Source organism: Lissotriton vulgaris, chromosome 3_2 (assembly GCF_964263255.1).
Source record: "Lissotriton vulgaris chromosome 3_2, aLisVul1.2, whole genome shotgun sequence".
NCBI classification, from domain to species: domain Eukaryota; kingdom Metazoa; phylum Chordata; class Amphibia; order Caudata; family Salamandridae; genus Lissotriton; species Lissotriton vulgaris.
This window is the reverse complement of record NC_141690.1, coordinates 198,439,646-198,466,716: the sequence shown is the minus strand read 5'-3', so window position 1 is coordinate 198,466,716 and position 27,071 is coordinate 198,439,646. Positions and strand designations below refer to the sequence as shown.

The 27,071-nt window shown below is 45.6% G+C and overlaps 1 protein-coding gene across 11 annotated transcripts in view; it reads left to right on the top strand.

The window, feature by feature from the left end:
- The window catches only part of FGFR3 (fibroblast growth factor receptor 3), a 129,348-nt gene extending 105,035 nt beyond the window's left edge, over positions 1 to 24,313 (top strand). For all 11 annotated transcript variants that reach the window (XM_086964221.1, XM_086964217.1, XM_086964214.1 and 8 more), the window contains 5 exons: positions 7,189 to 7,311; positions 12,466 to 12,536; positions 14,219 to 14,356; positions 18,918 to 19,023; positions 19,693 to 24,313. In XM_086964221.1, coding sequence (XP_086820347.1) covers positions 7,189 to 7,311; positions 12,466 to 12,536; positions 14,219 to 14,356; positions 18,918 to 19,023; positions 19,693 to 19,854 — 600 coding nt within the window. In that variant the 3' untranslated portion in view covers positions 19,855 to 24,313. The remainder of the gene's footprint in view (positions 1 to 7,188; positions 7,312 to 12,465; positions 12,537 to 14,218; positions 14,357 to 18,917; positions 19,024 to 19,692) is intronic.
- The last annotated feature ends 2,758 nt before the right edge of the window (positions 24,314 to 27,071 follow it).

The following is a 27,071-nucleotide window of genomic DNA, read 5'->3' as shown; positions in this document are numbered from 1 at the left end:
CTCACATTGATGTGCACCCAGTGTGCAATAAATGTCTATCTCCGGACCACGGACCATGGCCTGTTCCAAGTTCCGGTTCAAGAAGACGCTTCGGCTTTGACGCGCCGCACGACAGTCGGCGCTGAAAACGGCGCCCGACCCGGAGAACATCTTCGAGGCCGAAGACGATGAGGGCATCGATGAAGAGGATCCTGACCAGCAGTCGGACCCTGCGTCGGAGCACGACTCCAACTACGATATGAACGAGGAAGAAGACTACGTCCATGAGGAAGACGTCTTCGAGGTAGGAGACGACGCGGAAGCCATCGGAGCCGTCGATGACGACTCGAGTGATGAGCAAGGCCCACCCGCAGTTGCGGGGCCCAAAAGTGACACTGCACTCTCTACGGCTCAGGTCGCGGCATCGCCGGAAGGTCTTAGCCAAGATCTTCACCCACATTCTATAGCCCCGCGTCAAGGCCCGGCTAAGAATGCTTCTAAAGAGCCATCGGTCGATCAACCAATCTCGGTGGCGAAATCGAAACCGGAACTACTAAAGACAGTACTCGGATCGACGGCCTTGGATTCGTCGGCTCTGATGAAATCTAAAAGTGTCATCGACCCTTCGGGGTCACAAGGGGGCGTCGACCCGAAGAGCTGGGCGCCGAAGCCTGTCCCTGCAGTCAAGCACGTCGCATTGACGCCGTCGACGTCCAAACATGGCGACACTGGCAAAGGACTCAAGGTTAAAAAGACTGTCGATCCAAAGCTTACAGCCTCCAAGCCACTGTTGAGCAAGGCCTTCGAGTCGAAAAGCAAACCCGACCCGAAAGAGCATGTCGCGTCGAAGCCAAAAAGCTTACCTGCTGCGCAACATGAGCTCGAGTCGACGCAAGGCCGCAAGCCAGCTACTGATCAGACGAAGTCGGGCGGATCGAAGACAGCGCCACCCCCAAAAAAGGTCGGTTCGTCTCCAATGCTTGCGCCACCACTTAATTCGGACTACCCCGACCGCTAGACCCAAAGCGTTCGAGCCACAGAAAAGCACTGACACGTCCAAAAAGGCGTCGGTAGTTTCAAGGTCTCCGTCCATTCAAGAGGATGTAGTGCTCCAGGCACCCTCCTATGACAATCAGTCAAAGCTGTTCATCGACTCAGACTCTGGCAGGCTCACCATCCACAAAAGGAAGATCGCTCCAGAACACCCCTTAGAGTCATACAAAATCCCTCTCAAAAGGAAAAGGGATTCTGCCACCTCACCTGTTCTTTTTGAACCTGTGGAGTCCTATGCCCAAGACTATGCCTATTCTCCCACACGCATCAATGAGGATGTGGGGGAGGGATACAATGAGGATGAATTTTCTTATCCGGCTGACACAGATCAGGAGGAACCTCAAACCTGGATTGACCCTGATGAGCCTCAAACCACACCTGACACTCAGTCCTACACTGTCAAAACCTTGCCTACTGAAGATACGGCAGCGTTCAACGTATTGATTGAAAGGGCAGCCAATAACCATGAGGTGGCAATGCACGCTGACCCAGTGGAGGAAGATTTTCTGTTTGATACCTTTTCAACTTCAGAAAGATCGGTAAAGACATTACCTATGCTAAAGGGTGTCCTTAAACATGCTACTGACATTTTCAAGGAGACCACAAGGGCAAGGGTTGTAAACCCAAGGATTGAGAGGAAATACCGGCCTGCGCCTGTGGACCCTACGTATATCAGGGGCCAAATCCCATTGGACTCCTTAGTGGTGGCTAATGCTCGCAAGAGAGCAAACTCTCAAACAAGTGGTGATGCTCCTCCTCTGGACAAAGAATCCAAAATCTTGGAAGCTTCTGGCAAACGTGTAGCGGCTCAAGCGGCTAATATTTGGAGGATCTCAAATACACGGTCCCTATTAGCCAGATATGATAGGGCTCACTACGACACGTTAGAGCAGCTACTACAACACCTGCCTGATGTTTATAAAGAGGGAGCAGAAACGCTGATACAGGAGAGGAAGTTAATTTCCAATGCATCAATCAAGTGTGCACTCGATGCAGCAGACACAGCAGCTAGGGCCATCAACACTAGTGTGATGCTAAGACGCCATGCCTGGCTCTGCATCTCTGGTTTTAAACCAGAGATACAAACAACTCTGCTCAATCAGCCGGTTAACCCTGACTTATTTTTTGGTCCTTTTGTGGACACGACCCTTGAAAAGATTAAAAAAGACACTGAGACAGCAAAATCCATGGGGCTCTGCAGTCACAACAGTTCAGGGGCGGTTCCTTTCGTCGCTCCGGTAACGGAGGAGCCTCTAGAGGTCAAGCATCACAGCAAGCCCAATACAACAAGGGGAGCACGCAGGCCACCTATGTAAAAAACAACAGGGGTGGATATCGTGGGAACAGCACCAAGGGCAGAGGACGTGGAAATAATAATGCCAGATCCTCCGCCACCAATAAACAGTGACGCCTTGTCCCTGCCCCCGGACCATATAACACCAGCCGGGGGAAGACTTCAGCAGTTCCTGCCAGTCTGGGAAGGCATGACCACAGACAGGTGGGTGAGACAACTTATACAATACGGCTATTGTCTGGAATTGACCTCCACTCCACCCAACATACTCCCAAGGCACCGTCCTATGTCCGCAGAGCACATGCACTTATTGCAGCAAGAAGTACTCTGCATGCTGCAAACAGGGGGCATAGAACTTGTGCCTTTAGAACAGCAGGGCACAGGGGTGTACTCACTGTACTTCTTAATCCCAAAAAAGGACTGGTCTATCCGGCCCATTCTAGACCTCAGACCCCTGAACCAGTACATCTTGTCAGAACATTTTCACATGCTAACTTTGCAGCAGGTTCTACCATTGCTCAGTCAGGGGGACTTCCTAGCAGCCCTAGACCTAAAGGACGCATATTTCCACATCCCCATTCACCCAGGACACAGGAAATATCTCAGGTTCACCATAAACAACCAGCATTACCAGTTCAAGGTCCTGCCTTTCGGGGTCACTACTGCCCCCCGGGTGTTCACCAAGTGCTTGGCGACAGTGGCTGCGCACCTTCGGAGACAACACATCCATGTCTATCCTTATCTGGACGACTGGCTTGTCCAAGCAAAGTCAGCCCAGCAGTGTGTCAGCCACATGTCCCGCACAATTCACATCCTACAAAGTCTGGGATTTTCACTAAATTACCCAAAATCACACCTTCAACCCGCACATGTGCAACAGTACCTAGGTGCGACAATAAACACTCTGACAGCAACAGCGCAGCCGAACTCTGCCAGAGTCAACAGCATGCAATTGCTGATTCAGAAGTTCAGGCCCCAGCACTCACTCCCAGCGCAGGTATTTATGCAGCTGATAGGTATGATGGCCTCTTGCATCTTCATAGTCCCGCACGCGAGGCTACACATGCGTCCCCTTCAAGAGTGCTTAGCACGACAATGGAACCAGGCTCATGGACATCTAAACGACCTAGTGTTGGTGACCGGTCCTGCATACAACTCTCTGCATTGGTGGAACACACAAAACCTTTGCAGGGGGCGACCGTTCCAAGAGCCTGTCCCACAAATAGTGCTAACAACGGACGCATCTCTCCAGGGCTGGGGAGCGCATGTTCTCCATTATACCGTGCAGGGACTATAGACGACGCAGCAGCAAAAGATGCATATCAACCTGTTGGAGCTGATGGTAATCTTAATGGCAATGAAGGCTTTCAAGTTGCATTTGTGCAACAAAGTCGTGCTGATCCGGACGGACAACATGACTGCCATGTATTACATCCAGAAGCAGGAAGGCACACACTCTCCACAATTGTGTCATCTAGCCCAGAGCATGTGGAAGTGGGCCATTCAGAGGAACATGTTCCTCATGGCGGAACATCTCCCAGGCAAGGACAACCAGATGGCGGACCTGCTCAGCAGGCACAGCCATCAGATGCACGAGTGGGAGATACACCCCTCGGTGGTCCAACCATATTTCCAGCAGTGGGGTCATCCATAAATAGACCTATTCTCCACAAAGGAAAACGCAAAATGCCAAACCTTCGCCGCCAGGTTCCCACACCCCCAGTCTCAGGGCAATGCGATATGGATGAACTGGTCAGGCAGATTTGCGTACGCTTTTCCTCCAGCACCGCTCATCCCGCTAGTGGCACGCAAACTGCGACAACACTCCATGACGCTCATCCTGGTTGCTCCAACGTGGGAAAGGCAGGCGTGGTACACCACGTTCCTAGAACTTTCAGTGGCGCCTCACCAACGACTGCGCCTCATTCCCAGTCTCCTCACTCAGAGCCATTGAGACATTCAGCACCCAGATCCACAACAGTTGAGCCTTGCAATATGGCTCCTGAGGTCATAGAGTTTGGCTACCTCAACTTACCCCCTGACTGTATAAACATCATCAAGGAGGCAAGAAGACCTACTACCAGGGCATGCTATGCGACCAAATGGAAGCGATTTGTCATTTACTCTTCCAACAATGACATAAATCCGCTGGATGCGTCCACGCAAAACATTATCTGTTATTGGCTGCATCTATACAGATGCAATCTGGCATATAGTTCCATCAGGATACATTTGGCTGCAATGGCAGCTATCTTCAAAACAGACAGCATCTTTCTCTTTTCAGGGTGACAGCCATTAAAGCTTTTATGGAGGGACTCAAGAGTGATTCCTCCCAGACACCCTCCTTCACCTGTCTGGAATCTGAACGTGGTTCTCACTAGATTAATGGGACCACCCTTTGAACCTCTTCACTCTTGTGAGATACAGTTTCTGACATGGAAAGTTGCCTTTCTAGTAGCAATCACATCGCTAAGAAGAGTTAGTGAGCTTCAAGCACTAACTATTCAAGAGCCTTTCATGCAGGTTCATGCTAATAGGGTAGTGCTGCGTACCAACCCTACATTCATGCCTACGGTGGTGTAGCAGTCCACATTAACCAAACCATAGAGCTACCCGTTTTCTTCCCAAATCCCGATAGAGTGGCAGAACGAGCACTGCACGCTTTAGATGTTAAAAGAGATCTCCTGTATTACGTTGACAGGACAAAGGATTTCAGGAAAACTGAGCAACTGTTTGTTGCCTTCTCCCCACAACACAAAGGCAACCCCATTTCCAAATCAGGTATAGCCAGATGGATTGTTAAGTGCATACAGATATGTTATCAAAAGGCTAAACGCACGTTAACAGTTCCCCCCACAAGCGCATTCCACATGCAAGCTAGGGGCATCCATGGCTTTCCTGGGTAACATTCCTCTAGAGGATATATGTAGAGCAGCCACATGGACCACCATACATACATTTACCAAACACAACTGCGTAGATGTACACTCCAAAAAGCAAGCTGCTGTAGGACAGGCTGTTCTCAAAACTCTTTTTCAGACTGCTGCAGCTGGCACGGGCAACCACCGCTAAGGAGGTAACTGCTATTTATTCTATGCACAGATATGAATTCAGCAGCCCACATGCCTCGAACGGAATATGCTACTTACCAGTATGCATCTGTTCTTGGCATGTAGGGCTGCTGACATTCATATCGCCCGCCCTCCTCCCCGGTGCCTGTCACAGCTGCAGCACTCAGAATCATTCTCAGGCATGGTCATCACTTACTGTACTACACTCCATCTCTGCCACAATGGCGAAAAACAATCTGAAGATGGAGAGGATGCCCATGCGCACTGTAGTCCAGGGGAGGAGCCTTCTTCCAGGACAACAATGTGCAATCATCCGGACCCAACACTAGGCGACGATCTATGCACAGATATGAATGTCAACAGCCCTACATGCCAAGAACAGATGCATACTGGTAAGTAGCATATTCCTTATATAGTTTTTCTTGTGTTTTTTCTATGTTTCTTATAATAAAAAAGGCAGTGTAATAGATGCAGTACTTAGACCCTGACAGCCATCCGTGCTTTCGGTATTTGCTGAAAATAGAATGTCAGTTCCGGGACCTCTGGGGGTTCGCGACACCAACTCAGGGGGACCACGACTGCTTAGAAAAAAAATTAAAGAATACTAATAGATTAGTGAAGTTTTTATTAATTAATGAGCAAAAAAAATGATTCATGGGAGCAGTGCAAGTGCATCAAGCAGCATAAAGTATGCACGATGACTAGCCTCAATTGAATTTAGGAAAGCGCCAACCTCCCCTTTAAAATGTAGATTTTTATATTTGTGAATAAAAGAAAATACTTAATAATTAGTGAATTTTTTTTTTTTTAAGTGCTTCTTTCTGTATTTTTTTGCGGTAGATATCACCAAAATTGCTTAGCCAGGGCTCCATGACTTACAGTAATGACTATGTGGGGTCCCCGAATTCCAATAGTGATTTAGTTGGGGTATCCGCGTTCCAGTGATCATTAGTTGGGGTTCCACTGAGGTCAAAAGGTTAAGAACAACTGATTTAGATGACTGACTGAAGGCATCATATGTCCCTTACAGAGCAGAGGATTGCTTTTGTCTCTAAATAAATACACTCGGAACTTTTGCAGCTAAAGAATTGATAACATGTAAACAACAGGCAACACAGTCATGGTTGCAAGCTTCAAGGGTGAATGCTGAATGGTCCCTAACCCTCTCCAGTTCAGTGCTCAGGCGGTTAGCAGCCTCTCCATGAATAAGGATGAAGAGCACACAATAAACATATTGAGAGGCACCCTAGCAGATAATCTGATCTGAGAGCAACAAACAGGAGCCAGCCTCATCAGAACCTACTGACTAGGATTAAGGAATGGTGGGGCAGAGCCATCTTCGATTGAAAATACAGTGCGTTTCAATTAAGAACTACCCTGCATAAGGAAGGGTTGTACAGAATAGTACAGATTATGCACAAAGAGTTTCGGGAGTTACTTCTAACGTCATAAGGTTTGTAAAGAGGCTACTAACCATGTATGAGCACAAATTCAAAGATCTTTAGGCACTTTCAAGTTATGTATTTTCTTCTTGATTTAGGAGTGATCATTGTGCTCCCCTTATAAAATATTGAAAGTTGATTCCGTTGTGCCGGCATTTTAACCTGTGATTCACACATCTTTGCCGCAGACCCTCATACTGCCCAGCTATTTTGTTGTGCAAGCTGTACATTTAACTTGAGTGCATGCCGTTGTTGCCAGTACACCACAATATTCCGGAGCTCTGTTTGCTTGCCTTTTTGAAAAACACTACTTGGGGGTTGAGGTTCACCAGTTACTTGTCACTTGCAGTGCATACACCGAGATCTGGCAGCCCGGAACGTGCTAGTGACGGATGACAACGTTATGAAGATTGCTGACTTTGGCCTGGCGAGGGATGTGCACAACATCGACTACTACAAGAAGACCACGAACGTGAGTATTGTCAGCATGGCTACTGATGAGACTGAAACCAAGGTTCACACCTGGGACATATGGCCACAGATCAGCCATGGGCAGCGGGGTTGGACACCTGGAACACATGGCCGCAGATCTGCCATGGGCAGCGGGGTTAGTCACCTGGGACACATGGGTAGCAGGGCTAGACACCTGGGACACAAGACCGCAGATCCGCAATGGGCAGCGGAACTAGTCACCTGGGATGCACATTTGCAGATCTGCCATGGGTAGCGGGGTTAGCCACCTGGGACACATGGCCGCAGATCTGCCATGGGCAGCAGGACTAGTCACCTGGGATGCACGTTTGCAGATCTGCCATGGGTAGCGGGGTTAGTCACCTGGGACACATGGCCGCAGATCTGCCATGGGCAGCGGGGTTAGCCACCTGGGACACATGGCCGCAGATCTGCCATGGGCAGCAGGACTAGTCACCTGGGATGCATGTTTGCAGATCTGCCATGGGCAACGGGGTTAGTCACCTGGGACACATGGGTAGCAGGGCTAGACACCTGGGACACAAGACCGCAGATCCGCCATGGGCAGCGGGACTAGTCACCTGGGATGCACGTTTGCAGATCTGCCATGGGTAGCGGGGTTAGTCACCTGGGACACATGGCCGCAGATCTGCCATGGGCAGCGGGGTTAGTCACCTGGGACACATGGGTAGCAGGGCTAGACACCTGGGACACAAGACCGCAGATCCGCCATGGGCAGCGGGACTAGTCACCTGGGACACATGGCCGCAGACCTGCCATGGGCAGCAGGGTTAGTCACCTGGGACACATGGCCGCAGATCTGCCATGGGCAGCAGGACTAGTCACCTGGGATGCATGTTTGCAGATCTGCCATGGGTAGCGGGGTTAGTCACCTGGGACACATGGGTAGCAGGGCTAGACACCTGGGACACAAGACCGCAGATCCGCCATGGGCAGCGGGACTAGTAACCTGGGACACATAGTCGCAGACCTGCCATGGGCAGCGGGGTTAGTCACCTGGGACACATGGCCGCAGATCTGCCATGGGCAGCAGGACTAGTCACCTGGGACAGATGGGTAGCAGGGCTAGACACCTGGGACACAAGACCGCAGATCCGCCATGGGCAGCGGGACTAGTCACCTGGGACACATGGCCGCAGACCTGCCATGGGCAGCGGGGTTAGTCACCTGGGACACATGGGTAGCAGGGCTAGACACCTGGGACACAAGACCGCAGATCCGCCATGGGCAGCGGGACTAGTCACCTGGGATGCATGTTTGCAGATCTGCAATGGGTAGCGGGGTTAGTCACCTGGGACACATGGGTAGCAGGGCTAGACACCTGGGACACAAGACCGCAGATCCGCCATGGGCAGCGGGACTAGTCACCTGGGACACATGGCCGCAGACCTGCCATGGGCAGCAGGGTTAGTCACCTGGGACACATGGCCGCAGATCTGCCATGGGCAGCAGGACTAGTCACCTGGGATGCATGTTTGCAGATCTGCCATGGGTAGCGGGGTTAGTCACCTGGGACACATGGGTAGCAGGGCTAGACACCTGGGACACAAGACCGCAGATCCGCCATGGGCAGCGGGACTAGTAACCTGGGACACATAGTCGCAGACCTGCCATGGGCAGCGGGGTTAGTCACCTGGGACACATGGCCGCAGATCTGCCATGGGCAGCAGGACTAGTCACCTGGGACAGATGGGTAGCAGGGCTAGACACCTGGGACACAAGACCGCAGATCCGCCATGGGCAGCGGGACTAGTCACCTGGGACACATGGCCGCAGACCTGCCATGGGCAGCGGGGTTAGTCACATGGTATGCGTGGCAGCAGATCTGCCATGGGCAGCGGGGTTAGTCACCTGGGACACATGGGTAGCAGGGCTAGACACCTGGGACACAAGACCGCAGATCCGCCATGGGCAGCGGCACTAGTCACCTGGGATGCATGGGTAGCAGGACTAGTCACCTGGGACACATGGCCGCAGACCTGCCATGGGCAGCGGGGTTAGTCACCTGGGATACATGGCCGCAGATCTGCCATGGGCAGCGGGGTTAGTCACCTGGGACACATGGCCGCAGATCTGCCATGGGCAGCGGGGTTAGTCACCTGGGACGCATGGCCGCAGATCTGCCATGGGCAGCGGGGTTAGTCACCTGGGACACATGGCAGCAGATCTGCCATGGGTAGCGGGGTTAGTCACCTGGGACAGCTGGGTAGCAGGGCTAGACACCTGGGACACAAGACCGCAGATCCGCTATGGGCGGTGGGGTTAGTCACCTGGTATGCGTGGCAGCAGATCTGCCATGGGCAGCGGGGTTAGTCACCTGGGACACATGGGTAGCAGGGCTAGACACCTGGGAAACAAGACCGCAGATCTGCTATGGGCAGCTGGACTAGTCACCTGGGATGCATGGGTAGCAGGACTAGTCACCTGGGACACATGGCTGCAGACCTGCCATGGGCAGCGGGGTTAGTCACCTGGGACACATGGCAGCAGATCCGCAATGGGCAGCGGGACTAGTCACCTGGGATGCATGTTTGCAGATCTGCCATGGGCAGCGGGACTAGTCACCTGGGATGCATGTTTGCAGATCTGCCATGGGCAGCGGGACTAGTCACCTGGGATGCATGTTTGCAGATCTGCCATGGGCAGCGGGACTAGTCACCTGGGATGCATGTTTGCAGTTCTGCCATGGGCAGCGGGACTAGTCACCTGGGATGCATGTTTGCAGATCTGCCATGGGCAGCAGGACTAGTCACCTGGGATGCATGTTTGCAGTTCTGCCATGGGCAGCGGGACTAGTCACCTGGGATGCATGTTTGCAGATCTGCCATGGGCAGCGGGACTAGTCACCTGGGATGCATGTTTGCAGATCTGCCATGGGCAGCGGGACTAGTCACCTGGGATGCATGTTTGCAGATCTGCCATGGGCAGCGGGACTAGTCACCTGGGATGCATGTTTGCAGATCTGCCATGGGCAGCGGGACTAGTCACCTGGGATTCATGTTTGCAGTTCTGCCATGGGCAGCAGGACTAGTCACCTGGGATGCATGTTTGCAGATCTGCCATGGGCAGCGGGACTAGTCACCTGGGATGCATGTTTGCAGATCTGCCATGGGCAGCGGGACTAGTCACCTGGGATGCATGTTTGCAGATCTGCCATGGGCAGCGGGACTAGTCACCTGGGATGCATGTTTGCAGATCTGCCATGGGCAGCGGGACTAGTCACCTGGGATGCATGTTTGCAGTTCTGCCATGGGCAGCAGGACTAGTCACCTGGGATGCATGTTTGCAGATCTGCCATGGGCAGCGGGACTAGTCACCTGGGATGCATGTTTGCAGTTCTGCCATGGGCAGCGGGACTAGTCACCTGGGATGCATGTTTGCAGATCTGCCATGGGCAGCGGGACTAGTCACCTGGGATGCATGTTTGCAGATCTGCCATGGGCAGCGGGACTAGTCGCCTGGGATGCATGTTTGCAGATCTGCCATGGGCAGCGGGACTAGTCACCTGGGATGCATGTTTGCAGTTCTGCCATGGGCAGCAGGACTAGTCACCTGGGATGCATGGCCGCAGATCTGCCATGGGCAGCGGGACTAGTCACCTGGGATGCATGGCCGCAGATCTGCCATGGGCAGCGGGACTAGTCACCTGGGACACATGGCCACAGATCTGCCATGGGCAGCGGGACTAGTCACCGGGGATGCATGTTTGCAGTTCTGCCATGGGCAGCGGGGTTAGTCACCTGGAACACATGGCCGCAGATCTGCCATGGGCAGCGGGACTAGTCACCGGGGACATATGGCCACAGATCTGCCATGGGCAGCGGGACTAGTCACCTGGGACACATGGCCACAGATCTGCCATGGGCAGCGGGACTAGTCACCTCGGATGCATGTTTGCAGATCTGCCATGGGCAGCGGGACTAGTCACCGGGGACATATGGCCACAGATCTGCCATGGGCAGCGGGACTAGTCACCTGGGACACATGGCCACAGATCTGCCATGGGCAGCGGGACTAGTCACCTCGGATGCATGTTTGCAGATCTGCCATGGGCAGCGGGACTAGTCACCTGGGACACATGGCCGCAGATCTGCCATGGGCAGCGGGACTAGTCACCTGGGACACATGGCCACAGATCTGCCATGGGCAGCGGGACTAGTCACCGGGGACATATGGCCGCAGATCTGCCATGGGCAGCGGGGTTAGTCACCTGGAACACATGGCCGCAGATCTGCCATGGGCAGCGGGACTAGTCACCTGGGACACATGGCCGCAGATCTGCCATGGGCAGCGGGACTAGTCACCTGGGACACATGGCCGCAGATCTGCCATGGGCAGCGGGGCTAGTCACCTGGGATGCATGGCCGCAGATCTGCCATGGGCAGCGGGACTAGTCACCTGGGATGCATGGCCGCAGATCTGCCATGGGTAGCAGGGAAGCTTGGCCATGGATTGGCTAGGGAAAGCAGAGTTTGACAGCTGTGAGGCATGGCCACAGATGGGTTCAGGAAAGGAAGGGGTTACATCTGGTTGTCTCCTGGTCTGGTCTTGATATATAGCTGCAGAAAACGCCAATGCCCCCACATTTCTCCATCGAATCTGAAGTGAAAAACTTTATTGGTGGGGACGGAGTGAGATTATTTGATTACAGATTTTTTTGTGCATGATGGAAAGAGAGGAGACTGGACGGTGACAGGCTTACAACTGTAGTGCTTTTTGTTGATGTGGACCGCAAGAAATTATTTGAAACGTGAGATTGACCTGCTATTTGTTGTGTGCCTTCTAAAGATCTGACAAGCTTGGGGCATCCAGATGGAACTTTCACTGCTGGTTCACCTTTAGTCAATGTGGTGTTTTTACATTTTGATAATGAAATGAATTGCTGAGGTTTTGTTCGTCGTTTTGTTGTTTCTGTAAAGCCATTCGGCTGCTTCCTGTTGCTACTGCTGTCCTGGCGGGTGGAGGATTTGGGGAGCAAGAGGGCAGTGTTTGTGGATATTGTCCCCGCCGCTGCCCTCCGAAGCGGGGGTGCCATGGACATGTTTCAGACGGGATTAGGTGTCGGGTTGATCTGGTGCCTGTGCGGCTGAGTGAATGTGCTGACGGGACGCTCCCTTTGTCTCCCTCATTACAGGGTCGGCTGCCTGTGAAGTGGATGGCTCCAGAGGCTTTGTTCGACCGGGTCTACACTCACCAAAGCGATGTGTAAGCATAACCCTTTACTCAAACAGCAAATGTTCAACTGTGATTAACAAAACACGCTGTCATGTTCAGCACAATCATTGCTGCAGCATGCTTATGCTTTTGTGAGGACCGCATCAATTATCGGTAACAGATCATTTATTAAATGTTCATATAAACAAGTTGTGAAATATTCTGTACGTGTAGCCAACTACACCGACTCAAGAAAGGTATATGTTGGTCGTTAAAGTGAGGGACTGAGGGAACCGTGGGCTTAAGAAAGGCAGTCTGTGCGGCCTCTACCCAGTCCAGCTCGCCATCACTTCACAAGTGAATGCTTGTGGGGTGCGATGGTTGGGTAACTAGCAACCAGCGCAGGCACTGGCAGAGAGCAAGGCTACAGGTCTGAACAGAGCTCTGCTTTGAGATACATTGCACCCATATCAAGTGATGCCCTTTCCACCTCCGGGAGTGCAGGTTTCCGAGATTCGTCAGTTTCAAGGAGTGATCAGTGTCTCCCAGCACTGCCTGTGGACTAACATGCCACAACAAAAGATGCCACTCTCCAGCGAGGAGTGTCAATGATTACCCATCACAGGTGGCAGGTTAGACGCCTCTCCACAGCTGTGCCCATTCTGAAGGATACTTGTCTACCAGAGGTGCTGACTCCCAAAATCACCTTCCAGCCTGCGCTATAACAAGGTGCTGTCCAAGTCTCCCTCGAGCCTGTCTTGGAACCCCCATAAAGTGGGCTTCATATGGACACAAAATCACCCTCATACTGATAGACCATCTAAACTTCTCCACCCCTCAAAGATTTGTCTTTTCCTGAAGCAAGTGTCGTTTAGACTTCTCCTGGTAGCGCCAGTAGCATGATGCCTGCTGCCCATGTCTGCCATGTACAAGTCCCCAAGAAACCTTTCCGTTAATAAATACTTTTAGCGTTCGTGAAGTAGAGTGCAGTGTGGCTATCCTAGTAAGAGAGTCACTCGGGGCTTTGCATCAAAAACGGACACCTCATTAAGGCAAGTGGTAGCAAAGGAAAATGGCTTTATTTAAAAAAAAAAAAAAACAAGTATTGCATAATCATTCAGTGGGCAGCACACATCCAGCACATGGGTTCCTTCTGAATTTGTCAAGACGTAGAAGTTTGTTTTGGAAGAGTACACGTCCAGTATAAATCTTGTGTTAGACTGCATACTCTGCACCGTTGTACAAGGTTGTATGTCGCACAAGGCTGCATGTGTGTGTACCAGCACAACGAATGACGCAAAGCAGCACGGAAGGGTTTTTGAACTGATAAAAATGTACTTTACAGTGTAAGACACCTTATGCGTGATTTGTGTTGCTTTGCACAAGTACAAAGTTTGATAAATCTCGACCTTAGTTAGTCCTTAACTTGCTCTCAGCTGAAGATTTCCATTAATAATTGTTTTTTCTCCCTGTGCAGTAGACATGGATTTATTAGCAAAGTCCATGGAAGGGGCCGTAGATAAACTGCCATCTATGTGATTAAATGCTCATTTCACTTTTAAACTCAGAGGCTGTGTTTCTTTGCTGCTCTGGGGGGGGGGGGGGGGGGGGGGGGGGAATCTGAGTACTGACCAGAACCTGCCTGGGCAATTAGTCATGCTAGTGATGGTTGTGTTAGTTCTGCCTGGCAAGGAAGCATCAGGAGTCCTAACAGTCTTTGTGTGGTTTTGCAGCTGGTCGTTCGGAGTGCTTCTCTGGGAGATCTTCACGCTGGGAGGCTCCCCATACCCTGGAATCCCGGTGGAGGAACTCTTCAAGCTGCTGAAAGAAGGCCACCGAATGGACAAACCAGCAAACTGCACGCATGAGCTGTGAGTGCGATTCTGCCTTTCTTTTACAGATGTACTACAGCTTTTTTTTCGTTTTGCTCCTTGCAAGAAAAAAACAAATGACCCCATCCTTCAGGTGTTTGCTTCTTACATGGATCCGATGGGAGGGTGCAGACCTTGCTTGTCTGCTGTAGAGTCCTTTCAGGATCTGCTGACTCCTGAACCTGAAGCAGTACAGGGCTTCAGGATCAGCTGTCGTTGGAGCTGCAGCAGCCCGGCTGGGCTTCACGATCGGTTTTTACATGAACCCGCAGTGCCACAGGAATTCCCGTTCTTTTCTTATAAGAAGCCAGGTGCATTAGAATCCGCCATTTGGTGAACCTGCAGGCCTTCAGAATCTGCAGTCGCATGAACCCGCAGTGTTGTAGGGCTTCAGTATGTACCATTACTTAAACCTGCAAAGATGCCGCTCAGATACTGCCTTCACAGGCTGCAGAATCTGCTATTACATGTACCTGTTAGGCTGCATGGCTGCACAAACTGCTTTCACCTGAAGCTGCTCTACTGCAGAGCTTTAGAATCTGTCTTCATGTGGGCCTACTGTAGTGCACGTCTTAAGAATCCGCCATTAACAGAACCTGCAGTAGTGCAGGGCTACTGAAGATGCTGTTACATAAGCTAGCTGGTTTTAAAAAAATGTGATCACCTGAACCGTCAGTGCCGTATCACCTCAGATTGTTTTCAACCTTGGGTTTGCAGCGTACATTCATCCTGCTGTGCTGCGAGAGCCAAGAAACTGACCTCACACATGCACCTCCTCCAGGATTCCAGAATCTGCTGATGCCAGGAACCGACATAAATGCATGTCAAGAGGGATCTAATAAAGCATATGAACCAGAGTTCCTTAGTGCTGCAGAATCTGCTAAGACGCGTGACCGCACAATGCAGTATCCGATGTACCCTTGGTTTTCACTATACACATCGGCCTGCAGTGTTGTAGGAATTAAGAATCCTCGGTATCCCATGAACCCACACCGTGAGGGCTTTGATTTCTGTCACAAGACTCAAAATCACATTGCTGTTGGTCCTCAAAATATGCCATCTTCTTTGAACAGCGCGGAGTCATTTATACATCTCCCCATTCACCTTTCTCTTAAATGTCTGTCTCTTCGTCATGTAACAGAGAGCATAGAAACTTCAAAGGAGTGCGTTTTTGGTTCACTGTCCCTTCTAATTTTGGAATGTGTTGGATTACACGAAGCAAACCACCCTAATCCGTTATGTCTCCTGTCTGTTGAACCATACAAAATTCAGATAGGGAGGGAGAGCTGCAGGAGGCTAGAAAATGACTCGATTTAGCCTGGTGAGAAGTGCTTTGACTCTCTAGAAAAAGATTCTGTACAATACAGGGAATAAAGTGCATTCATTGAAATACAGTTGGAACTATTCATAAAGGTAAGTTACACTTGTGAGTAATTTACACATGTAAATTTACTCGTAACTTTACTACTTTTGACTATTCCCAAAATTCCAGTGTCGTTACTCAGAAGTGTAGACTTACCTGTCTCCATTCCTTGAAAAAGGGCTAGAGCCTTACTTACAAGTGTAAGTTACAAAAAAAATCACGAGCAAATCTAGCACCACACATGGGCAAACCCTGGTAATGCAACATCCGCTCACAGAAAATAATGAAGGTAGGAATTCAAAATTAAACTCAATGGGAAATTGTTTTAAAATAAACAAAAATTTCAAAAATATATAGGCAAATATCATTTAATGTTAAAGGTAATTTATAAAAAATAGTACATAGTTTATTCAATTATAAAATAAATCGAACTTTTTTTCATTTAAAAATTAATGTAACATTACATTATATTAAATTGCTCATATACATTACTTATTAATTACTAGTTCATTACTTATTTTTATTCTAGATGGAAACGTATTTTTAAAATTAAATGTGGGAGAAGAATTTTAATTTATTATGTTTAAGGTGCTTACATATTTAATTCAAATTAAGTTAATAGAGCTCTAGTGTTTTTATTTAGTTCTATATTTAAATTAACAATATTACATTAATATTTACCATAAAAATATTTTAAATATTTCTTCAAGTTGAATAAACTTTCAAGTAATTATATTTTAATAAAATGTATGGTTGCATTACATTTTTAAATGGAAAAAAGGTTATTAAAATACTGTCTAATTAAATTAAACATATGCACTATTTTTACAATTTGTTACCATTAAATTGTATTTATTTATATTTGTAACTATTTTAAATAATTTAATTTACTTTAATTTAACATTATTTCTAATGGTGTTTTATTTTAAATCCCTAATACCATTATTTTCAATGGACGGGGGTTGCAATACCAATGGGCGACCAATTGTGATGCTAGAATTCATCTGTGAGCTGGGGTACTTTACTAATATTTTGTGCCCTTTTTTGGCTGTAGTAACTATAGAAGTACAGTTTGTCAATAGCAATGGGCTTACTCTTTTTGTGGGTGGTTGGTGTTCCTCCCTAAAGCCCTCTCTGACTCTCCTTAGCTCCTTCTTACTCCTTACGTAACCCTCCCCTTTATTTGTAAGGAACCCCCATTTTCGAGCCACACCCCTGTTCTTTTCTTAGATTTACTACTAAAACATATGCCTACATGTGAGGAGACTCCCCATTTGGGGTGGAGATCCCCGCATATAAAAATGCAGTTTGTGAATAGGCCCCAATGTGTTCTTTTTTTCTGCAGAACTGGATCTTTCGTAGATTTACATGCTTCAGCTTACCCCACGCCATCTGACTGGGAATCCTGGTAAAATGCAACCCATAGCAGTATTAAAAACATTTATTTATGTGAAACATACCCTATTGCTGCATTGCAGGCAGCAATAAAATGTGCTCTTTTTTTTCAAGATTCAAGTACTTTTACTGATGAATGCTGCTGACAGATTTTGGATTACTAGGTAGAAGCACCATAATACCCTTTTTTCTTTAATGATATATATATATTTTTAATCGCAGTTGTGCTGTTTAGGAGTGCATTAAATGACGTGCTGTAATTAAATGGTGTAACAGTACTTGCGTCCCATAAACAAGTGTTCCTCAGTTCTGTGCAATAACCCATAAGACGTTATTTGTGGAATATTCCACATATAATAATGCAAGACCACCTGCATTGATTGATAAATTGCATGATAAACCGCTCTAGGGAGCGTATTACCTGGTTGTTCACCTCTTTAGTGCTATGATGTTCATTGTTTCTTAGCTAATGGTGTTTTTTTGTGGCTGTGACTTAGAGTCCACCATCTCAGAGGAAGAGTGAAATCACTGTGCTGATTGCTACCAGTAGGCAAGAATAGACAAGATGGTATTCCTTTAACTGCTTCCCTTATTAATCTACTAACACCCATCTCTGCTCTGTATAACTAGAAAAGGTCGCTGTCTGCTGAACGCTGATAGGAACCGATGACAATTCTGAAAATCTGTACATTTCTTGAAGGTGAAATCTGCTGGTAGCATCTTTATTCTCTGCCACCTCCCCTCGTCATTCACAGTGCTCCCTCCCACGTACTGACACAAAGCACTTTCAAACTAGACGTAGATAGATGATGCACCGGTTAAAACTGGTTAGTGGCTGTCTTGGCGAGCACCCCCACATCTCACCTAGCTTTTGCTTCTCATCTTTGATTAAGTAGTCTGGCATCAGACACTAAGGAGAGGGTCTATATTTAATTGAAGTGACATGCTATCAAATGAATACGGTGCTGTCTGTCCTTAAGTATACTCCTTCTAGCTGTAAAAAAGGGAAGAAAGCTCAGTAGAGGTATTCATGGTCTAGACTTATGTGCACCATTTTAAACTATGCCACACGATTTAAGCAATTTCATCCTTAAGACTGTAGGTAAGGCGAATAAAATGGCAAGTTTTAAAACTTTTGTCCTTATAGGGCTAAGTAGAAGTTTTCAACCTCCGCAAACCGGTTCAGTTGTAGTATGCTTCCTCGTTCGCTTTAATTTCTCAGACATTTCCATGTAAAATGCACCTTTATTTAACTTTAAGCTCATTATAAATATGCTTTCAACAGTGAAGCCCAGTGCACCTGTATTAGCAGGTCATCCGGGGTGAAGAATAAATATACCAGCCTGAATTAACCTACACCACTGCCAAAATCACAGTTCAGTATAATAACTCTAATTTCTCTGCTTTGACATTTATTTTTAAGTTCTATAAATAACAGATGTTCAATTACTAAAGTTATTGATGCTCTGTTTATCGACCATCAGAGAGTGCTTAACTTGGCAAGTCGTCTAGCTGGCAATGTGGCATATACAATAAATATTTACCATGCAACAATGTTACCATTGCCATGTTATTGACTTGGATCTGTCCAGTGCCTAGAGACCCGTTAAACCTGTTGTATAAAGGGAAGAGATTCTAAGACTAGCCATCATCTAGATTAACCGGAATTTTACACCTGTTTTTAAATAGGAATTTTATTTGGTAATGTAACATTTTCAGGTACTCTGTTGAAAACTGTTTGATCACGTGATCTGACCTTTAACACCAACTGCCCAGATTCTTAACGGCATGTCCTTGTTTCAGGTATATGATCATGCGAGAGTGTTGGCATGCAGTGCCATCCCAGCGGCCAACCTTTAAACAACTAGTAGAAGACTTGGACCGGGTCCTTACGGTGACGTCCACTGATGTACGTATCATTCGCGGGGTATTTTCATGGGTTTGAAGGACCTTTGGTGCCGCCAACGGTAGAACGAGTACCCCGTAATCATTAAGTGAATCTGACCAGGGTCTCTAATTTGTTCATGTGCTGTTGCTTTCTGCTCTCAACAGTGGGTTGCCCAAGGAACTTGGGGGAACTTGTTCTGTGAACTCTTCATTTTTCCATTGGTGCAGGTCGAAAAAGTCTCGTTGGGTAAGTGGGTGGTGAAAGTCTGGGCATATATGTCTGAAATACGATTCAGCATTATGGGCAGAGCTGTACACCTACATGGCTACAGTTTCACCACTCTTACCCATCGGTACTCTATAGAGTTGCACCAGTGGAAAATACCCTTGGCTTAAAGAGCAGGCTTATCCCACCCGAATTCGGCTGCTCTGATGGGGATTGGAATTGCACGTCATTACCGTTAATATACTTACCTGCGCAGGAAAACTGTCGCAGGAGAGTAGACTTTTACCCATTGCCCTCTCCCTGTTCGAGCTTCAGATGTTCATTTGGTCTGTGGTTTGCAGGTAAATTCAAGAACCGCAATGGTGGAATAACCACTTAAATGGCAGTCTCCCCTTGCCACTTTCTGCTGTGCTTTCTTGATAAACTCTGTTACTAAAACTTCTCTTGTTTTGATGCTTCTTGCAGGAGTACCTCGACCTCTCGGTGCCCTTTGAGCAGTATTCGCCAGCCTGCCCAGACAGCCACAGCAGCTGCTCTTCTGGGGACGATTCAGTCTTTGCACACGACCTGCCCGAGGAGCCCTGCCTTCCCAAGCACCAGCAATACAATGGAGGCATCCGAACATGAGTGTTCAGGGATCAAGATCCAAACCAATCCAAGCATGTAGGCTTCGAGGCGCATGGACAGACCATCGCGAAGGGCGGTTTCGCTGGACGGAGCCCATGAGTGAAAGAAACCTTTTTTTTCTTTCTTTGAGCCATAGTTTTTTTACATGCTGTACAAGAAGTCGTGAAGCACTGTTTGGCCTGAAGGACCTAATCTCTTGCCAAGATATAAATATATATATATATATTTTTGAAAGCAGAATGTTCCATCTAGAGGTATGGACTGCTTGACCTCTAGTGATGTAATATAGTTTGCCAGAGTTGCCAATCTGTGCCTGAGAACGCCAAGAGAAGCAAAGTTTAAAGAAGAAGAAACTATAAAGGAAAAAAACTATAGTGAAGAATGTAAACCTGTTAACTTTATGCAATCTGTACATTAACCTCTTTGGAGAAGCCAAGAGGGGAGTGGCCTACGGATGTTATAATGCTTTTTCCAGTTGAGGTAGTTTGGTACATTTTCGTTCTTTTGTTGCCTTGAACTGTTACCTTTTTCTATGGAAAACATGGCCTTGAAAATTTCTGAGGCCTCTATCATTTGGTCTTTTGTGAGAGAAAGATTGCAGTGGATTAATAGGCATGTTAAAGTCAAGATTTTCAAGGCTGATGGAGGTAGCAGACACATAAGGAATAACAAGGCCTCCTTTCGGATATTTGTATGTTTTCTCAGTAGCCTCTGTAAACCCAAGACCTCCTATTTTACAAGTTAGTGGTTAACCTGTTGCTACCGCAACAGTGCTCTCCAAATCAAATTCTTAAAAGATACTATACTGTGTCGATGACTTACCTACATGTCACACCGTTAACAGTAAAAGCAGGTAGGCTGAGCTGAAGAGTGTGCTGCTAAAAGGCCTGTAACTTCAATATGATTCGCTTGTCTATGAAAGATACAGCAACGTGTTTGGGTACCCAACAGTATTATGCAGGAAAATAGAAACACTGGCCACACCTGCTTAGTCCTACAATTGTTCAGTACATAGGAATCATTTTCTAATCCCAGCTATCCATCTTCTCTAACCTTTTATGGCAGGTTTGCGTCAGTTTGGGGGAATAAACGTTAGCAGAGACCATATAATAACAGAATATAATAACAGAAATTACCCATCTGGCAAAATAACATAGTGCAACTTCCTAATAAACAATGTGAATGTTAGCATAATGGGAGCAAGTCAAGGATTACTGAATCGGTGCTCTTCTGGTTTTGAGAACTGACTGCCCCATTATCCTTATTTTTTGTAAATGGCTGGATCTAGGAACAAATATAATCCCTGCCACCATGCACCTCCTGTCGCCTCACTTACGTAAGGTGTCTATATGTGCCCCTGAAACCTTTCACTAGGTGTTTTACAAAAGAGGGCTCATGTAGAGTGTCTTTGTTTATGTTTATTTATGTGTATGTATGTGTGTATATTAAATGGTGTGTATGTGTGTGTGCATCGTCAGACTATTATTGAAGCTATTGGAAAATACAAGCAACCACATTCCATTGCAAAATGTCTATTTTTATAGATTTAGGCATACAATTCTCCCAAAAGACCCTGTTAAAGTATTGGCCAGTAAAAGTAAAAAATTCTCTTCTGACCCAGGTCCCATCTCGACCTTTACCAGCACAATGACCGCATCATCAGTATGTACCCATGATACATACTTTGTCTTCTTATGTAAAAATCTATTACAATTTGGTTCAGTAGGAGAAACTTGACATATTCCTTAACGTTTAGTACTGAAGAAAAGTACAACAAATTTGTTTTAGTCGCTCTTGCTGCTTACTGTGAAAGAAAGAAACAACAAATTTGCTCCACTTTTCAAATGAAAGGAACGCCCTTGGTTTGGAGCTATGTCTAGTCCCTTATGTCCTTAATTGATATGCAGCAAAAGTGGTGCAAAATAAGATTAACCTTTCCAAAAGAAGTGGCAGTGAATTGAAGACCGAAAGTACGGGTACCTGCAGGCAAAAAGTCTTTAATTTATTTTAAAGAAAGGTTTATCCCAGAATAAGCATGTACATAATGTATGTAAATAAAATCTGTAAAATATTACTAGGATGTCTTAAAAGCAGTTCTCCGAAAGAGGGCAGTCTTACAAGTCTAGCATTGCAGTCTAGGATAATACAGATCAAGAACATTTAAAAGAAATGTTTTTTATATTCACAGTTTTGTTTTAAAAATTGTATTTTGGTACTATTGTATATTTGTAAAGTTATTTATAGACTTCTACATTTATGTTTGTTGCATTAGGCTACACAGCATATTAATGTTACAGACTAAAGTTTTAAGTTATTAACATTTGAGAGTTAATCTATATTAATCCGCTTGTGTTTACAGAAGTATTGAGAGCATGTTCGGAGTTGGTCCCTTTCACACCTGGACCTTAAATAAATGTTTCCGTTGCAAAACGTGGTTTTTCAAAGGTTATGCGCATTGATATTGGTTATGCAGAGGGATGTATGTATGTGTAATACTTCCTCTCTTTAACTGGTCTAGGCCACTTTATTCAACCTCCAAATATGGTAAATTAACAAAATACTTCGAATGACATATGTGTTCTTTCCCCACACTCATCTTTTCCGCCAACCTGCAACAGAATCCTTGATTAGGAGATAAAATGTTTTACTGAGGATCTTTGACTAGTCGTTTGCCATTCAGAACAAGGGATATATTTACGCAAGCCTCCACTTTGCACTACAAATATAGCAATGCAGAAAAACAACTTATTTTCACTTTAAAGAAAATTGGAAGAATTCTTATTCGAGAAAAATTTCTTTCTGAAAAGTGTGATTTTAGGCAAATAGACATAAAAAGTGGGTTAACTAATGAGTGTATGCAGCTTCCTTATCCAAGAACAACAATATCTTGATCTTTTGATACAGAGAGGTGTCTGGAAGCTTAGTGAATGTTTTCAGTGTGACTGCACCGCACATGAATGTATGATGTCCTTCAGCACAGCTCCCAACTGTCCTGAAACAGCAGTTTGTTTGTGTCCTATCTCATTGCAATTTCACTTATACTACAGCTTTCATTCAGTTCTGTTACACTTTTTCTGAGAACATTTACATTGGATTGCAGTGTGGAATCTTTTGTTTTTTTTCAATAAATAAACAGTCGTTAAAATAACAGATTGATTTACAGTTTTAAGTTGCACATAGGGTGCATGAAAACCAATGAAACCTCACTGCATTAGTATAATCTATTTCCCGTTTTGTAATGAATGTACTTTCTTTGGTCAGTATGTCAAGTGCACAACCAAGCTAAACATGGTTTGCTGAGAGGGGTACAGTGATAGCTTTTATTATGAAATACCAATAGCCACTTGAACTGTAATTTGCAGACGGGATAACAAAAAAGAATAACACTGCAGTGGGCGCACTGAAGACAGGTTTGTTGTTCTAAAGAATGGAGATAGTACATAATCCATAAAATTGCCTTAAATGTGTCTTTGCACCAAAAAAATATATTGGAAGGCACGCCTTAAACGTGCATAGAGGGAGTTGTTAGCACAGTCAAAGTTTACTAGCAGGAGCGGGTCAGTTGCAGGATGGTCACACAGAATGTCTGTATATCGCTTTCATTAGCCCAACAAATCGGACATGAAATGTTTGCATCCACGTCATCCATTCTAGGAAGTTCTGTAGCAGGGCACATGTGAGAATTGTTTGTGAGAAATTTGGGTTTCACTTTAGATTACAGCACCTGGAGATCCAGACCAGTGTGCAAAAACGTGTTAGCCCCACAGCCTTATCACTAGAATGATCATGGTGCTCCTATATGTGTGTGTGTAAAAATAATCTATTGTACTGGTTCAAATGTACTCTACAGTGACTTATTTACGGTTTATGTCTTTTATGTCCTAACACTACCACAAAGCTCTTATTCTAAAATAAAAGAAGTAATTTATAGTTTAAGGTTATTACAGTGAAAGATTTTAGACTGTAGATTTCTAGTGTTCTTTTTTTGAAACTAAAAAAGATTATTTTCTTACAAGCATCTGCTAATTGTGTACATTCCAAGTACCTAAGGCATTATTTTTTTCAATGCAGAAAAAATTGTAAAAATTTGCGCATGATTTCAAATGTTATTAGATATTATAAATCTATATATATAATTTATTGAGTTTTTACACAATGTACCTGTTGTAGACTTGTCAACTTAACATTTCTTATTTCATGCAGATATAGTTTTGTAGCCTGAACTGTTATCTTCAAAGGAAATAAACCTCTGACTTTGTTACACTTTCCACCATGGATGTTGCATTCCAGATTTGCATCCAATAGGCGTGAATTTGTTGAGAAAATTATTCAGTTTAATATGATGCCTTTTTTGTTTTTTTGAACAAGTGTGAAATGGACATTGAAGCAAATCTGTTTTGATTTTGATAACGTGGCAAACTTACTATTACCAAACAATAAAATCAACAGTTGAGTTGTGGGATTGTACTACTTTTTTATTTCATGACCAACTGTGGTGTTACTTGTGCTTAAGGGCAAAACACCAAATTCATTTTGTGTAGGTTTGTTCTTTCTATTTATATTTTTTGTGCAGTCTTGTACGTTATTTTTTAGTGGTAATTGTCCTTGTAGACTGCCCTTTTAACATTGGTATGGCCTTGACCTTTAAGGGTTGTTTTAAATGTCCATGTGTGGCACTTCTCTAAGATTGAATGCTTACTGGATTCTAAAAGGTTTGAGGTTGCACTTTGTATGATGTGTCTATTGGAGAGTCACACACATGTCACCTGCTGTTGGGTACAGAATCGCACAAAGGGTTGTTTTCAGATTCCCGGTTCGAATTCATACATACTCCAATGAGTGGCAACTGGACCTGGACTCTGACTCCAATTTGTGGGGGGTTTTTCTCCAACATTGTGTCTGCTCCAGTGGTATATGGCATGCAACTGTTCATTTCAGCACAGACAATATGAAAGCAGCATTCCAACCTTGTGTTTGTGAGGACAGACGTCGATAGAACAGAATGAGATCATAGAATTAATCCACAGACGGTGATTATTTGGATAGAATTTGCTTTTTATATTTTGACCGCCTTGTAAGACCAATACCTGGTATTATTTGCATGTGATCTGTAGCTGGAATTCCCTGTCAAATCCGGTGCAAACTGTGTTTGTACTCATCTTTAAATGTCAAATCGGGCACAAAGTGTGCATTGGGACAGTGTTTTTCCCATATAATTTCCTCTAGGTTTAACCTGCAGAATTTTGTTGTTTACGAAACATATTGGAAAAGAGGAAAAACAGTTTTCTCAGTCAGTAAGAGTGAGACCTCATATTATCCTTCCATATCATTATGCAGATCTCAAAATTGTCCTGTGAAATCGTCCTGGGGTAACTTACATTTAAGTTTATTTCTCCTGGCGATTTTACTGATCGTTGTATTGTCCAGCCTAAAATAAGGGACAAATTATCAGCTTTGCCAATCATTTTGGTGTAAGAATTGTTTTGGGGGAAAGCTAAAATACAATTGACTGGACCAAATTGTCCTAAGAAACCTTAGAAGAAGAGTTTGAAGAAGATGCAGAAGTGGTTGAAGAAAATATTTACGCAGAGCTAATCAGGATTATTGATCTGGAAGAAGGGTACTGGAGTCTTTCAACATGAAATCTCTTTCTGTTACCTGGTCCATTCGATGGAATACACACATCAAAATCTATAAACCAGACTTTACCTTAAAAGGGACTCAAACATTACTGACACCAATATCTGTATCATTCATATAGATTTTTCAGCAGCTACTTATGTCGGCACCATCAGCATTGAAAAGCAGAATCACAAATTTAAGGATACCCACACTTGACCCAACAGTTGACTCTGAATCAAATTAATATCAAAATGAGAACCCACCTCCTAAAGAGGATCACCGTAGAAAGGAGCATGGTCATCAACGTGAAAGAGACCTTTTTTTGAGATACTACTCTCAAAGCTAATCCAGCAGCATAAGTGAAAGCTAGCCCATCTCGAACAGAGATCCACAGAGGAATTATATATATTTACATAAATATTAGTCCTATCATGCCAGCCCAATTACCTCATCAATTTAATGCTGGTTAACAGAAACTACTCCAAATGTCCAAATATATAACATTTAATAAAGCTGTTTCTGAAGAAATGCACATATTTCTGGATCACAAAAAGAGAAATAATGTTCATAAAACTACTTACCTCCTTCTCTGAGAGAATCAAGAGATACATTTCTACTCTGTTATTTGGCCACTGCATGCTAAACAAATATCCATCAACACAGAAAAAGAATATCGGCTGAATAACATATGGTCCAGGAGTATCTAGTGAGGGGGAGGAGGATAATAAATGGAACTGATGACATTTCTGGATATCGTGCAGTATCCACGTATCCTTCACCAACCAGGATCAACTATGCAGTTGCAGGAGGATGACAGCTTTCTAATTGAAACTCTTTAACAGAATAGTATTGAAGAGTGTCTGTTAATATTGAAAACTGCCCTTCGAAGACCAACCTTACATTAGTGGCCACATGAACCCTGATTCATGGTAGCACACACAGCCTACACTTTATATTTTAATTTGTATTTATTTACACTATGGTGTGCACAGTAGTCACAAGTTCAGCCATTGTGAAGGTTAGGTAACTCGGAGGGATCCTCAGTGAAAACACTAGATTTGGGGTAAAGGGTAGGACTTTAATATCTTTGAGGAGCTTAATAGTAAAAGGAAGATGATATTGTGCAAAACTGCAAAGCTATTGCGAAAGCTAGAAATCATACCTTATTGAATGTAGCAGACACTGAGGTCAGTGCTGAATATTAGCCATCTGTTGTGCTGACATGTCTGTGAGAGTGTCGGAGTTTCTCACAGAGGTACAAGCACATTTTTAGGTCTCGCCTGTGCAGCACGCATGAGCTGCGAGACTTATTGTAAGGGGGCTTCAAAAAGCTCACCACGCGCTCCTGCGTGTGTTAGCCTATTGCTTGCGGTTACCCGCACGGACGCCATATATTTCAAATTATCGTGCCCAGACACGGGTGCGATAATTCAAAATGTATGGCCTGATGCTCGCTCTCACCCGCACCATTCGCGGGACGCTGCAGCTGCTTTCACTTTTGCCGCCGCGCACTCGCACCACTCTAGCGATTGAGTAGTCTTCAAAATTATTGGCTTGCCGATGCTTGTTACTGTGACAGTTACCACTAGTCTTTG